This window comes from Eleutherodactylus coqui, chromosome 4 (genome assembly GCF_035609145.1).
Source record: "Eleutherodactylus coqui strain aEleCoq1 chromosome 4, aEleCoq1.hap1, whole genome shotgun sequence".
In the NCBI taxonomy this organism is placed as follows: Eukaryota; Metazoa; Chordata; class Amphibia; order Anura; family Eleutherodactylidae; genus Eleutherodactylus; species Eleutherodactylus coqui.
Genome location: NC_089840.1, coordinates 293,292,971 through 293,309,239, shown reverse-complemented (window position 1 = coordinate 293,309,239; position 16,269 = coordinate 293,292,971). Strand labels below are relative to the sequence as shown.

At 52.5% G+C, this 16,269-nt stretch overlaps 1 protein-coding gene across 1 annotated transcript in view; it reads left to right on the top strand.

The window, feature by feature from the left end:
• The window catches only part of CCDC172 (coiled-coil domain containing 172), a 52,222-nt gene extending 39,916 nt beyond the window's left edge, over positions 1-12,306 (top strand). The window contains exons 7-8 of the mRNA XM_066601799.1: positions 9,917-10,004; positions 12,170-12,306. Of these exons, the coding sequence (XP_066457896.1) occupies positions 9,917-10,004; positions 12,170-12,220 (139 nt within the window). The 3' untranslated portion in view covers positions 12,221-12,306. The remainder of the gene's footprint in view (positions 1-9,916; positions 10,005-12,169) is intronic.
• The last annotated feature ends 3,963 nt before the right edge of the window (positions 12,307-16,269 follow it).

Here is a 16,269-nt window from a genome sequence, read left to right as displayed (position 1 = left end):
TGGATCACTCGCTATATCGTGGTCAATGACTGCGGATTCACCGCTATATCGCGGTTCAATGACTGCGGATCCCTCGCTATATCGCGGTCAATGACTGCGGATCCCTCGCTATATCGCGGTCAATGACTGCGGATCCCTCGCTATATCGCGGTCAATGACTGCGGATCCCTCGCTATATCGTGGTCAATGATTGCGGATCCCTCGCTATATCGTGGTCAATGACTGTGCTATATCGTGGTCAGTGACTGCGGATCCCTCGCTATATCGCGGTTCAATGACTGCGGGTACCTCGCTATATCGCGGTCAATGACTGCGGATCCCTCGCTATATCGCGGTTCAATGACTGCGGGTACCTCGCTATATCGCGGTCAATGACTGCGGATCCCTCGCTATATCGCGGTTCAATGACTGCGGATCCCTCACTATATCGCGGTTCAATGACTGCGGATCCCTCACTATATCGCGGTTCAGTGACTGCGGATCCCTCGCTATATCGCGGTTCAATGACTGCGGATCCCTCGCTATATCGCTGTTCAGTGACTGCGGATCCCTCGCTATATCGCGGTTCAGTGACTGCGGATCCCTCGCTATATCGCGGTCAATGACTGCGGATCCCTCGCTATATCGCGGTCAATGACTGCAGATCCCTCGCTATATCGCGGTTCAGTGACTGCGGATTCCCCGCTATATCGCTGTCAATGACTTCAGATCCCTCGCTATATCGCGGTCAATGACTGCGGATCCCTCGCTATATCGCGGTCAATGACTGCGGATCCCTCGCTATATCGCGGTTCAGTGACTGCGGATCCCTCGCTATATCGCTGTCAATGACTGCAGATCCCTCGCTATATCGCGGTCAATGACTGCAGATCCCCCGCTATATCGCAGTTCAGTGACTGCGGATCCCTCGCTATATCGCGGTTCAGTGACTGCGGATCCCTCGCTATATCGCGGTTCAGTGACTGCGGATCCCTCGCTATATCGCGGTTCAGTGACTGCGGATCCCTCGCTATATCGCGGTTCAGTGACTGCGGATCCCTCGCTATATCGCGGTTCAGTGACTGCGGATCCCTCGCTATATCGCGGTTCAGTGACTGCGGATCCCTCGCTATATCGCGGTCAATGACTGCGGATCCCTCGCTATATCGCGGTCAATGACTGCAGATCCTTCGCTATATCGCGGTTCAGTGACTGCGGCTTCAGTGCATCGCGGCAATTAGATAGACCGTATTTAATTCTGTTTTTGCAGAGTTTTTCGCTGTATTGTGGAATTTTGCGGTACGTACAGGAAATACGGTACGCCACTAGCGCTCGCCAATGCGAGATTGTACACAGCACACTATTGGCTGATGGAATACTCTGTATCCTTGCCACTGATTGGCTCACTGGTCACAGCATGCTGTTCATTGCGTGTAAACTGCCGTCGCTAAAAGCGTATGCTTCGTTCACTCGCGATTGTTTGGTACTTCACCCGACAGAGTGATTTGTGTAAATATAACGCTGCTACTTCGCGGATTTTCACGTATCGCGGGGGTCTCTGGAACGTAACCCCGCCATAGACGAGGGATCTCTGTGTATAATTTTGGTGTTGTCGTAATTCTACCGACCAGCAGAAAAAAATACATCCTGTCATTTTATGCTGTAGTTGAGGAGTTTTTTTCTCCGCCCTCCAAGTCAGAAAAAAGGATATATGTTACAATTTATTTTATGTACCTATAAAAACAGGCATCTCATGGGGCGTGACATCCGTAAAGGCATCTTATGGGGCGTGACGTCCGTAGAGGCATCTTATGGGGCGTAGCGTCCGTAGAGGCATCTCATGGGACGTGACGTCCGTAAAGGCATCTTATGGGGCGTGACGTCCGTAAAGGCATTTTATAGGGCGTGACGTCCGTAGAGGCATCTCATGGGGCGTGACGTCCGTAGAGGCACTTTATGGGGCGTGACGTCCGTAGAGGCACCTTATGGGGCGTGACGTCCGTAGAGGCACCTTATGCGGCGTGACGTCCGTAGAGGCACTTTATGGGGCGTGACGTCTGTAGAGGCACTTTATGGGGCATGACGTCTGTAGAGGCACTTTATGGGGCGTGACGTCTGTAGAGGCACTTTATGGGGCGTGACGTCTGTAGAGGCACTTTATGGGGCGTGACGTCTGTAGAGGCACTTTATGGGGCGTGACGTCCGTAGAGGCATCTTATGGGGCGTGACGTCCGTAGAGGCATCTTATGGGGCGTGACGTCCGTAGAGGCATCTTATGGGGCAGGACGTCTGTAGAGGCATCTTATGGGGTGTGACGTCTGTAGAGGCACCTTATGGGGCGTGACGTCTGTAAAGGCACCTTATGGGGCGTGACGTCCGTAGAGGCATCTTATGGGGCGTGACGTCCGTAGAGGCATCTTATGGGGCGTGACGTCCGTAGAGGCACCTTATGGGGCGTGACGTCCGTAGAGGCACCTTATGGGGCGTGATGTCCGTGACCACCTCATCATTTATTTCTATGGGGTGTAGGGAGATTTCTTAGCGCATTGATCTCTGTCTGTCCCACAGAAGTGAATGCAGTAGTAGTCACACATGGGCACCTGCGCTGCGTTGGCATCGGGCTGCTCAGATCTGGGGATTGTTGGGGTCCCAGCGGTTGTACTCCCACCATTCTGCAATGAAGGGATAACCTCTTTTCGCCCTACAACCCCTTTGAATCGCCTACATCTGTAATCAGCAATGTCTTAGCTCTACCCAGTAAAGCTTGGTGGCCGCCATATTGGGAAACTGGGCGACGAGCTTCGCCACTTTACATTTCTGCTGCCATTGTAAGGCGAGTGCACACTGCGGCGACTACTGGCTGTCACCCACCTTTCCCGGACACGGAGGCAGATGTGAGGACACGGAGGCAGATGTGAGGACACGGAGGCAAATGTGAGGACACGGAGGCAAATGTGAGGACACGGAGGCAGATGTGAGGACACGGAGGCAGATGTGAGGACACGGAGGCAGATGTGAGGACACGGAGGCAGATGTGAGGACACGGAGGCAGATGAGAGGACACGGAGGCAGATGAGAGGACACGGAGGCAGATGAGAGGACACGGAGGCAGATGAGAGGACACGGAGGCAGATGTGAGGACACGGAGGCAGATGTGAGGACACGGAGGCAGATGAGAGGACACGGAGGCAGATGAGAGGACACGGAGGCAGATGAGAGGACACGGAGGCAGATGAGAGGACACGGAGGCAGATGAGAGGACACGGAGGCAGATGTGAGGACACGGAGGCAGATGTGAGGACACGGAGGCAAATGTGAGGACACGGAGGCAAATGTGAGGACACGGAGGCAGATGTGAGGACACGGAGGCAGATGTGAGGACACGGAGGCAGATGTGAGGACACGGAGGCAGATGAGAGGACACGGAGGCAGATGAGAGGACACGGAGGCAGATGAGAGGACACGGAGGCAGATGTGAGGACACGGAGGCAGATGTGAGGACACGGAGGCAGATGTGAGGACACGGAGGCAGATGTGAGGACACGGAGGCAGATGAGAGGACACGGAGGCAGATGAGAGGACACGGAGGCAGATGAGAGGACACGGAGGCAGATGAGAGGACACGGAGGCAGATGAGAGGACACGGAGGCAGATGAGAGGACACCGAGGCAGATGAAAGGACACAGAGGCTTGTATCTCCTGGGAATTATTCGGGAACGCTCTTTAAAGCACAGAGCGCGTTTAGCGTCCCGATACGACCAGAGCGAGCACCAAAACAAACAGTCATCACTGAGAGCGCGGAGAATGAAATGAATCCGCTCTCCTTATAAATCATATCAGGAACAGGCCCACCAGACCTGAACCGATGCTTCATATCCGTGATGGATCGCCCCGGGGCCACAGTTCTCGCAGTTTTCAGAAATATTTGCAATTTAATTTTATGTTAAGTTTCATAAGCAGAAAATATCAATCTTCAGAGCCGCATATTTCATGCCAAATGACTTTCTGTAATAGCAATCTGTTCCCTCACACTGTGAATGAGATCCCGCTCTGAGAGTGCGGCAAGACCGCGCCATATCCCACATCCAACGGATTCATCCCTGCTCACGTCCTGCAGGCGGGAAGGACGAATCAATGACTCCTGACAACACGCAAAGATATATACAGTATATATAGCTGTAGAGCTCATACCTGACCTCCCCTCATACCTGTCCTCCCCTCATACCTGTCCTCCCCTCATACCTGTCCTCCCCTCATACCTGTCCTCCCCTCATACCTGTCCTCCCCTCATACCTGATCTCCCCTCATACCTGTCCTCCCCTCATACCTGACCTTCCTTCATACCTGACCTTCCCTCATACCTGCTGTTACCTCATACCTGCCCTTCCCACATACCTGCCCTTCCCACATACCTGTCCTTCCCACATACCTGTCCTTCCCACATACCTGACCTCCCCTCATACCTGTCCCTCCCTTATACCTGACCTCCCTTCATACCTGTCCTTTCCACATACCTGACCTCCCCTCATACCTGTCCCTCCCTTATACCTGACCTCCCCTCATACCTGTCCTTCCCACATACCTGACCTCCCCTCATACCTGTCTCTCCCTTATACCTGACCCCCCCTCATACCTGTCCTTCCCACACACCTGACCTCCCCTCATACCTGACCTCCCCTCATACCTGACCTCCCCTCATACCTGTCCTCCCCTCATACCTGTCCTCCCCTCATACCTGTCCTCCCCTCATACCTGTCCTCCCCTCATACCTGTCCTCCCCTCATACCTGTCCTCCCCTCATACCTGCCCTTTCCTCATACCTGCCCTTCCCTCATACCTGTCCTCCCCTCATACCTGACCTCCCCTCATACCTGACCTCCCCTCATACCTGTCCTCCCCTCATACCTGTCCTCCCCTCATACCTGTCCTCCCCTCATACCTGTCTTTCCCTCATACCTGACCTTCCTTCATACCTGCCCTTCCCACATACCTGTCCTTCCCACATACCTGCCCCTCCCTTATACCTGACCTCCCCTCATACCTGTCCTTCCCACATACCTGACCTCCCCTCATACCTGTTGCTCCCTTATACCTGACCTCCCCTCATACCTGTCCTTCCCACATACCTGTCCTTTCCACATACCTGACCTCCCCTCATACCTGTCCCTCCCTTATACCTGACCCCCCCCCCTCATACCTGTCCTTACCACATACCTGACCTCCCCTCATACCTGTCCCTCCCTTATACCTGACCCCCCCTCATACCTGTCCTTCCCACATACCTGACCTCCCCTCATACCTGTCCTCCCCTCATACCTCCCCTCCCCTCATACCTGTCCTCCCCTCATACCTGTCCTCCCCTCATACCTGCCCTTCCCTCATACCTGTCCCCCTTCATACCTGTCCTCCCCTTCATACCTGTCCTTCCCTCATACCTGTCCTTCCCTCATACCTGTCCTTCCCTCATACCTGTCCTTCCCTCATACCTGTCCTTCCCTCATACTTTTCCTTCCCTCATACTTTTCCTTCCCTCATACTTTTCCTTCCCTCATACCTGACCACCCCTCATACCTGACCACCCCTCATACCTGACCTTCCTTCATACCTGCCCTTCCCTCATACCTGTCCCTCCCTCATACCTGACCTCCCCTCATACCTGACCTCCCCTCATACCTGACCTCCCCTCATACCTGACCTCCTTTCATACCTGACCTCCCCTCATACCTGAACTCCCCTCATACCTGTCCTTCCCCCATACCTGACCTCCCCTCATACCTGTCCCTCCCCTCATACCTGTCCCTCCCTTATACCTGACCTCCCCTCATACCTGTCCTTCCCTTATACCTGACCTTCCGTCATACCTGCCCTTCCCTCATACCTGTCCTTCCCACATACCTGACCTCCCTTAATACCTGTCCTTCCCACATACTTGTCCTCCCCTCATACTTGTCCTCCCCTCATACTTGTCCTCCCCTCATACTTGTCCTCCCCTCATACTTGTCCTCTCCTCATACCTGACCTCCCTCATACCTGTCCTCCACTCATACCTGTCCTCCCCTCAAACCTGTCCTTCCTACATACCTGACGTCCCCTCATACCTGTCCTTTCTGCATACCTGACGTTCCCTCATACCTGACCTTTTCTCATACTTGTCCTTCCCACATACCTGAGCTCCCTCATACATGTCCTTCCCTTATACCTGACCTCCCCTCATACCTGTCTTTCCTACATACCTGTCCTTCCTCCATACCTGACCTCCCCTTATACTTTCCTTCCCTCATACCTGACCTCCCCTCATACCTGACCTCCCCTCATACCTGACCTCCCCTCATACCTGACCTCCCCTTATACTTTCCTTCCCTCATACCTGACCTCCCCTCATACCTGACCTCCCCTCATACCTGCCCTTCCCTCATACCTGCCTTTCCCTCATACCTGCCTTTCACTCATACCTGCCCTTCCCTCATACCTGTCCTTCCCTCATACCTTACCTCCCCTCATACCTGTCCTTCCCACATACCTGACCTCCCCACATACTTGTCCTTCCTACGTACCTGTCCTCCCCTCATACCTGTCCTCGCCTCATACCTGTCCCCGCCTCATACCTGTCCCCGCCTCATACCTGTCCTCCCCTCACACCTGTCCTCCCCTCACACCAGTCCTCCCCTCACACCAGTCCTCCCCTCACACCAGTCCTCCCCTCACACCAGTCCTCCCCTCACACCAGTCCTCCCCTCACACCAGTCCTCCCCTCACACCAGTCCTCCCCTCACACCAGTCCTCCCCTCACACCAGTCGTCCCCTCACACCAGTCGTCCCCTCACACCAGTCGTCCCCTCACACCAGTCCTCCCCTCACACCAGTCCTCCCCTCACACCAGTCCTCCCCTCACACCAGTCCTCCCCTCACACCAGTCGTCCCCTCACACCAGTCCTTCCCTTATATGTGTCCTTCCCGCATACCTGACCTCACCTCATACCTATGCTCAACTCATGCTTGTCCTCATCTCTTACTTGACTTATACCATGACCATACTGTAGTATTCGTGTACCATACAATAATTTCACCTCACCACTGTCTTCACCTCACACCTCCCCTCATACCCGTCCTCCCCGCGTACCTGTCTCCCCCCACATCTGCCCCCCCCACCACCTGTCCTCTCCTCATGCCCGGCCTCCTCTTTACATACATTACAGCAGCAGATTGGTCGTACTACTTTCTATTTTCCATCTTTCTGGCCACCGGGCTACAAGAGACGTCTCATGAGAAATAGTATTGTGCCTGCTAATCCTCAGACACGGCGCCTGGAGCCGGAGATCAGCCTCGCTGCCGTTACCACCGCTATTGTGCTGATGTGTACGCGGGATCTGCGCTGCCGCCTCTACCCCACGGGGCTGACGATGGGGGTCCCTGCAGCGGAGCTCGTGTGTCCCCCCCAGTACATGATATCATCAGGTATATGGAGACGATCGCACACTTTACAAGCAAATTAAAAAATTCCCCAAGATGATGCAGACATTTGCGCAGCTCCAGGCGATCCAGAAATACGTAACCGCCTGCTGGATATTGTATTCCTCCTAATGCATTATATATATGGCACTGTACCGTGCTCGCCGTGCGCCTTTCCTAACCACGGAGCGTGACACGAACGCACGCTCTGACCCTTTTTGGCGGTTTTCATGCACATGACGTATTTCTCCGCTGCCAGTCTCCATAAATCCCTGAGACCCCTCGCCGACCCCGGCATCCTCCGCCACGTGCGCCCGGCCCGGCAGTTTATGTTCTCCATACTCTGCATCACTCGGATGTGCAGCTATTTCATAAAGCCGCAGAGATTAGAGAGAAAAGCAATTGTGAGATGATTATATCTTAAGGTAAAACACGAGGAAAACATTACAGGAGTCATTTTATATGTAAAACCGCCAAATTATGCGAGAACTTCCCATCAGCTGCTGTATTATAGTATAATTCACCACCGTTCTGCGTTCGCCTGACGCTGGATCCATAGACGTATGTAGAAGGCAGCGGCTCTTCTATCGGGGGAGCCCCGGGTGATGAGGACCCCTGCGACTATAACATCATGCCGCCTTCTAAAGCGCTGCCCCGAAAATGCCACCAACTGCATAGTTTATCTACTTGGAGGTGTCTGCAATCGCCATGGCAGAAGGGTTAGATGACATTGGTGGCATGGGCTGGCGATGCTGGAGGGATGGCAGCACCAGTAAGCCCCCCCTGCCTTGTTCAGATAGTTTAGATATAGGTAATGGGGAAATAAGTTTAATTATGTTCCAGGTATCTTGGAGCAGGACGCGATCTGTACAGTGTTGGCTCTAGCTAGGGGTCCACAAGGGCACCACAAGACCCAGCAGTGTCTGGGGTCTACAGTGTCTCATTCCTGTAGGATTCGGTGTTGCCCCCTAGATTTTGCATTTGCGGCACCAACTTTTCATGGCCCTAAATAAGTGGCCAGATCTGAACACAAGAAAGTGACCCCTGGAGTGCTACCAGGACCACCTTCAGCTCCACACCACAGGTTCTGTTGGAGCAGGCGGATTGGCACAGCAAGTGACGCTACTCTGTCCCGGAAAACGCCCTAGAGCACAATGGAAGCTGGACAGACCCCATTATAGTCCGTGGGGCACCATCTGGTTCTGCCATGGGACGGAATCCATTTGGGCAGGAGTTCAGTTTTTCTCTTCCCATAACAGAGGAGCAAACAGAATCCGGGTCGGAAACTGGAACGTATATGTGAAAGTGACCTTACAGATAAATAGGCCAAGTGTAGATGGGCTCCATTTTTGTCGCTCATTAAAGAGACTGTCAGTTACTTTAAGCCCTGCAGGCTAGGCTGACCCCTTGAGTCCGGGGATGTAAGTTCCATACTTACCTTCCCGGACGTTCCCCCAGGGTCAGCGCTCAAACCGTCCGCTGCTGCAGTGCATTGATTGGCGTGCTAAGTGGTTTAGTATGGGAGGACTACTTAGCACGCCAGTCAATGCACTGCAGCTGCGGACAGTGTGAGCGCTGACCCCGGGGGAACGTCAGGGAAGGTAAGTATGAAACGTACATCCCCGGACTCAAGAGGTCAGCTACTGTCAGCCCATAAGATTAGGTTATAGGGCTCAAATTAGCTGACAGAGTCTCTTTAAAGAGGTTGTACCACAATTGGCTTTTATCACCCATCCACAGAATAGGTGATTGAAGTCTGATCGGTGGCGGTCTCATTGTTGAGAACCCCAGCAATCCTGAGAATGGGGGTCCCACGTCTCCTCACTGTGGGATTGGTGGTTGCTTGGTGCTGCTCCAGTCATCTTCAACACTGCGAGAGATAGCGGGGCGCTTGTAGTTGCTTAGTAGTCGCTATCCATAGGGTTCTCAGATGTGAGATCCCTATGGATAGGTGATAAAATTCAGTTGTAGTGCAACCCCTTTATTGGTGTGAATGTACTGCGCCAATAAGGGAGATGGAACAATAGCTCTGGAGCGCCACCTATTGGATGGCAGCATTCCTGCAAATCAATGTCCGACCCCTAACACAGGTCTTTAGAATAATGACTGGGAATTGAAAACCAAGCCAGACTCCATCCACAGACAGCTGCTTCAGGGTGTTTGATGTGTATAAAGGGTCAGACATTGATTTGCAGGAATGCTGCCAATAGGTGGCGCTGTAGAGGTATTGTTCCATCTTCCTTATTTGCATATATTTCCCAGAGGAGCATGCATGGCCTTATAACTCCTCACTCACCTCCTAGGTGTCTCCTTAAGGAGCGATGATACCCCTCCAGACTGTACTGCGCCAAACACAATATATTGTGCCACGTCCGCAGTCTTTGTACAGAATCTCCCTCTATGGGCTTCATATTCCGAAAGTGGCGCTGCCCCCGCCTGTAGCGCTGTGTAACGCAGCCTCATGAACCTCTTGTTTGTTTGCCCGCAGGCTGAAGAAAGAGCTGGAATCCTACAGAGAGGAGAACATGGAGCGCGCGTACGAGGCGCTGCGCACGGAGGTGGACCTCCTGCAGCAGGTACGTCCCGTATACCGTCTACATATATACGCTGCAGACTGTAGGCGCTGGTGTGTAAAGGAAATGGCAGAAACGGTGCAGATTTACCGCAGCGGAAAGTCCATGCCAAAATACCTGCCATGGGCGCGGACATTGAGGGCATCCGCTGCAGACTTCACCCCTTAAACCGAAAGGTAAAATCTTCACCAAACTTTGTGGCTTTCGGTGCAGATCTATTGCCTATCCCTTTAAAGCAACCCTCCAGTTTTGTGACGAATTTCTGTCCTGGGACCAGAGGAGGTGGGGCTTATATTACTTTTACTTGTTCGCCCTGCGGTCCGTGTGATCCGCCGCTTCCAAGTCCTTTCATCAGCTGTCCAGGATGGCCGACAACCTTCAGACTATGTAACCCCTGTAGTACATTATTACCCATGCACTGTACCTGCGCTCTGATTGGCCAACACTGCTCACGTAATCAGCACCGAGGGCATCTTGGATGGCCGAAAACAGGACCGGAATTAGCGGACTGGATGGACGGCCGAGAAGAGCAGGTTCAGGTAATGTACCCCTGCCCTTTAGTCCCGAAACCGGAGGGTCTCTTGAAGTAGACCATCCTCATGGAAAACCATTTTCCACTATTTCAGTGGGGGTTGATAGGTGTCAGATTATCAGATATTCAGGATTATGGAAGATGCTGAATTATCAGATGCTGGATTACAGGAATGGGACTGTACACACCACATATCTCCCTAGCTATATGCAAGTGGAAAAAATTAAAGGGCTTCTACAGAACTTTTTCTTTTGACGACCCGTCCTTAGGAAAGGTCATCTATAGGTGATTGGTGGGGGTCCGCTACTTGGGCTCCCCGATGATCAGCTGACTCCCAACTCCACTACAAGTATGGAAAGTGCATGAAGGAGATGGCGCTGTCCGTAGCGCAGTGGTCCGGGTTGGTACTGCAGGCACAGCTCACATTGAATTCAGTGCAATACCAACCTAGGCCTCTGCACTACAGACGGTGCTATTTGCTTCTTGCATTAGTCTGTACTGATAGTGGCGCCAGGAATCAGCTGACCAACAGGGATCGTGAGTAGAGATGAGCGAGCATACTCGCTAAGGGCAATTGCTCGAGCGAGCATTGCCCTTAGTGAGTACCTGCCCGCTCGAGAGAAACGGTGCGTGTGGCGGCGCGGGGGAACGGTGAGTTGCGGCAGTGAGCAGGGGGGAGCGGGGGGAAGAGAGGGAGAAAGAGATCTCCCCTCCGTTCCTCCCCGCTCTGCCCCGCAGCTCCCTGCCCGCCGCCGACACCCGAACCTTGTCTCTCGAGCGGGCAGGTACTCGCTAAGGGCAATGCTCGCTCGAGCAATTGCCCTTAGCGAGTATGCTCACTCATCACTAATCGTGAGTAATGATCCCCTGCCGATCAGCTATGGATGTCCTGAGGACCCCTTTAACCCTTCCACACCCTGGGATGTACATTTACATCATGGGCATTCAGAGTTTGTATGGAGAGGGACTGGGAGCCCATCCTACTGATACACGGTGGGTGCCGGCTGTCTCCAACTGCTAACACCTGCCCGCAACAGCTGCAATCAGCATGAACGCTGATCGCTGCTGTTAACCCTTTAAATGCCCTGATCTGTATTTGCATCGCCCATTGTTTTCAATGGGACAGTAAAACACAGCACACGGCCTGCGGCAACACGCGAGTGCGATGCTAATTTTCCCATTGACAACCATGGGGAACACATGCGGATACTGCATATCCTCCCTGCACCGGAGGATCGCTACGTTACTGAAGTGATGGGAGGCGTTTTGGACAGCGCAGTATCGGGCCAAGTCAAGACGGAAGCCAGGCGGACCCTGTTCTAGTCAGTGCGGTCCGTCTGGCGCCGTTCAGTCCCAGCATAGGACAGTCGTTCACCACAGCGATTACGTTTCTCTGCTGCGAAGATGGAACAGAAAAGCGGAAGCCAAAACGCATTGCATACAGCGCCTAAGTTGTGCCGCCTTCGACCTGGAGCTGCCGGTCTGGCAGTACATTCATAGCGATCCATGTAATGACATCAGGCAGATATTAGGACCCAGTAAAGGTGCAGATTATCAGATGTTCTGGACTATCGGACGGCCGCGCCCGCGCAGTGTATGTGATATAACATGTCTACGTTTTCTTCTCCACCCGTAGAAGCTGAGCGAAGTGCACCCCGACAGACCGCCGCGGCCCGTGTTCCCGTAGACGCCTGACAGCGGGCAGCGATGAGTGATTCCAGGACGGCAGCGTTCTCCCCGTGCGATCGGCGCCCCGGACCGCGGCGTTCCACCTCCTCCCAGCGACGTCTTATTTCATCGCTCCCTTCAATTAAAGTGAATTATTAATAATTGTCCTTCGCATACATTAGGAGTTATAGGGAGCGGCGATCGGCTCTGGCGTTTAGGCCGTTTATCGGCAGCACAAATGTTCACTTTGCACTAAATGGTTATTACTTTGCTGGATGGCTGCGAGTTATTGATGCGCCGCTCGCTAATGCTTCGTGGAACAGAACCGATCGCGGGGAAACTAATTAGGACAGAAAACTACAGCTCCATTATAACACGGGGCCGCGGCGACTAAGTAACACTCCGCAGCGATGCCCCGCCCCCCGGCAGACGGCTAAAGTGCTTTTGTGTCATTATATCACCTGAGGAGGCGGCGGGACGAGACGAGACATTACAGCCGCTCTCCCTCCTCCGCCGTCCTCGCCGCCGCCGGTTTAGTGACTCGGAGTTTATAGTCATTCTGTCCTTGCTGAGAATCTGCTGCGCCCACTCCTATACAGCAGCCAGCCTAAATGAGCAGAGCTGTAGGGTAAAGCACAGAGGATAGATGAGTCCCAGGCCACCTTCACATGGGCCTGCTCCGATATTGTGGATGTTAGAGGTTTTGCATCATTTCTCACGTGCGGCAGATGATTGGAAGTGCTTCCCATTGATTTCAGTGGGAACATCACACCGCACTCTCTTGCACCGCGCCCGGCACGGGATGCGTCTGACCGGCCCATTGAAATTAATGGACGATGCGATCCAAGGGACGCGAAAAAATAGGACAATCGCATCTGTGAAATTGCGATTCGCTTGCGCGGCCTTCACATGGGGTAGAAGAGCGGAAGTGTTTCCCATTAATTTCAGTGGGAGGCCTCACATCGTACGCGCGGGGGGTCTGAGAGATGCAAAAAAAATAAGACCCGCAGCTCTTGCGTATGACTCCACTCAAAACAATAGGGTTCACGTTCAGGCGAGACTTGCGGCGTTCACATCTCAGGTGAGTTTCTTGGCCGGGTGGAAGCGGCCTTGGGCTCTGATAGCTTTCTCACCGCATCAGACTATTAGGCTTTATTACAGAAAGGGAAATATTAAAACAAGCAATCACTGAAGACGGCCAGATACTTACTGATACAGGGGGGCAGACCTGTGCACCACCTCAGCATGCAGGCAGTCAAAATGAGGGAACCATTGCACCTGTAGGGGGCCCCGATGAGACCGCCACTCACACAGCCTCCTATAGTAGTGTAGTGCACCATGCAGGCTAGCAACCTATTAGTGATGCCATATCAGTTTGGTGGGCTGCCCTGCACCCCAAAAGGTGGACCACAGTGGTACTGGCACCCCGGGCTCCTCCAGTGCCTACAAGCTGCACTGCATGTAAATAATACGTATTAGATGTATTTTGGCCAAAATACTTGAGCTCACAAGCCAACGTCAAAGCTCCTCGCGTTTTGTGAGTCCCTACACTAATATACATGTATCACAGAAAGGGAAATATAAAAACAAATCACATAAACTTACTGATACAGGAGGGCAGATATCACCCCAACATGCAGGCAGCCAATCGGGGTCCTCCACAGGTGTAATTGGCTCCCTCATTTGGCATATGGCTGCCTGCATGCTGAGGTTGGTGCACATGTTTGCCCCTCTGTGTCAGTGAGTATATGGCCGTTTTCAGTGATTGTTAGACTATTATTCTGGATTCACACCGGTGAGCGCGATATCGGCTCGAGAAGCTTGGACCAATATTTCGCTTGGAAAAAAGCTATTTTCAGTGCAAGTGTGAAAATTACATCACTGAAGATGCGATATTCAATCACGCGAAAATGTCATATTTTTTCAATAAGCAAGTTAAAAAGTGTTTTTTTTTTAAACTCGCCCGTGGCAAATAATAAGCGTGTTTTCTGCAATCTCATGCGTATAGCGCCATTCAAAAGAATGGAGTTTATATTCGCACGAGTCTCGCAATGCGCCAAACTCTTTTTTTCCCTCCCAGCGATGCGGCTTGTCCTATTTTTCACGTCCCACAGAACGCAGCGCCCATTGTTTTCAGTGCGACAGTCAAACACATCCCGTGGGGTGCGATCTTCCAACGCACCTGAAGAAAATGCCAGAAGATCACAATTTCACAGAAGTCTTGCGAGGCATTTTTGCATGAAAACCTCTTGGCATCCGCGGGTAAAACGCACGTTGACAAATGCGATATCAAGCCGGGTTCTCGGCCCAATATCCCGCTTGCCCGCGTGCAGGTCGCCTCGGTCCATTAGAGAGCCGCAGAGCTCTTCATCCTGTGGTTCTGCGCTCAGAAGCTTCAGCACCGGTAACCCGGAGTGAAAGCATCAGCGCGCCATTCCTGTTCTGTTCATTCGGTCGCCAGGAGTCGCTTCTCTTCCTGATTGCCAGACGTTGGTGGTTCTGCGCCATTTTCAGTCTATATAATGACATCCACTATTATAATCAGCCTTGTACAATAGCGCCATCTAGTGTTAATACGCAAATGTTCAGTAAGCTCCACCCACATACTGATACATTACAGGCGTCCCGCTATAGGAGGCGCTGTGCCCCTCCCCCGTAGTCACTGACGGCAGACAAAAGACTAGTCGTGACATATCCATCAGATATACCGTGAATAGTGGGGGTTGGGTTTGGTTCCTTTTACACGGAGCGCTAAAGTGTTCGCACGTGCGGATGATGACCGGGGCAGCCTGTTTATACAGGCAGATACATTGTTCAGTCGTTCACATGGACTGTAGCAGAGAATGCGAACGACCGAATGACCGCTGTTCACACGCGGCGAAGAGTGAGCGGTTATGTCTGCATAGAATGAACGCCGGACGAGAAGTGAATTCTCATTCGCTGTCCAACCGTTGGCCGTATTTACACTAAGTATCTGCACAATCTCCAGTGTAAGAGGTCTCCTATCATGAGGCAGAAGTACGGAGCACGGCGCCCTCCGCTGGCTGCACACTGACACAAAGGGTTAAGTTTGCACGTTACATTGTAGCAGCCGCGCGCCATATTTCATGTTTATGACAGCCATTCAATCTGCAGCCGCCTTCTCCTGATATACTCCCCCATTATGGCGCTCACATTAGGAGACATTTTTTACTACCACGTCTCGGATTTTCCGTCTCTGGATAGGAAATCTATCTCTAGTGTTATGGTGGCGCTGATAACTGCGAGTCGTAAACCGCAACAGCGACATATGGAGTCCTGCAGTATGGAGTGCAGGGTAGAGAGACAATAATAACTCCAGAATTTACTTATACTCCAGTCACATCCAGAGCTGCAGGATTTCCTGGTTTCCCTAAAAGGCTAAATTCACATCTGCGAGCGCGATTTCGGGTCGAGAGACTCGGGCCGCCGTCGCGCTGCCAACACGCATTTTCACGCTGATGTGAGGCGTTTCTCATTCACAAATGTCTCGCATCACTTTTATGAAATTGCGATGTTCCAGCACTTCTTTCTGGCACGTTGGAGGATCGCAAGTGTTTCCCATTGACTTCACACCGCACTCTCGTGCTCATCATATGGCGTACTAGAGCCATGCGGTGTATTTAACCCATTTAGGACCAAGCACTGTAAATTTACGGCGCTTGGTCCTGGGCTTTAAACCCAGACAATTGTAAGATTATGGAGCGGGTATAAAGCCCCTGCTTCTGCAATGCAGGAGTATGTCGGGTTGTCAGCTTTTAGTCACAGCTGATAACCAGGAGAAGAAGGTAGGAGGGTTTTTTAACCCTTTCTGCCTCCTCCTTTCTTTAGTACACAGCACTCAATGAGCGATATGTACTAAAAAGTGGAAGCCTAACTTCCACTACGGGAGCCTGGGGGTCATGTGACCGCCAGGAATCCCCTGGCACAGCAGAGCTGCAGGGTCCCATAAGACCCTGATCAGGTCTGCCAAAGACTATTGTCACTACAGGGGGATGTTTTCCCTGTAACTAGGGCTCCTATGGATGCCTCAGCTACAGTGGGAAAGTG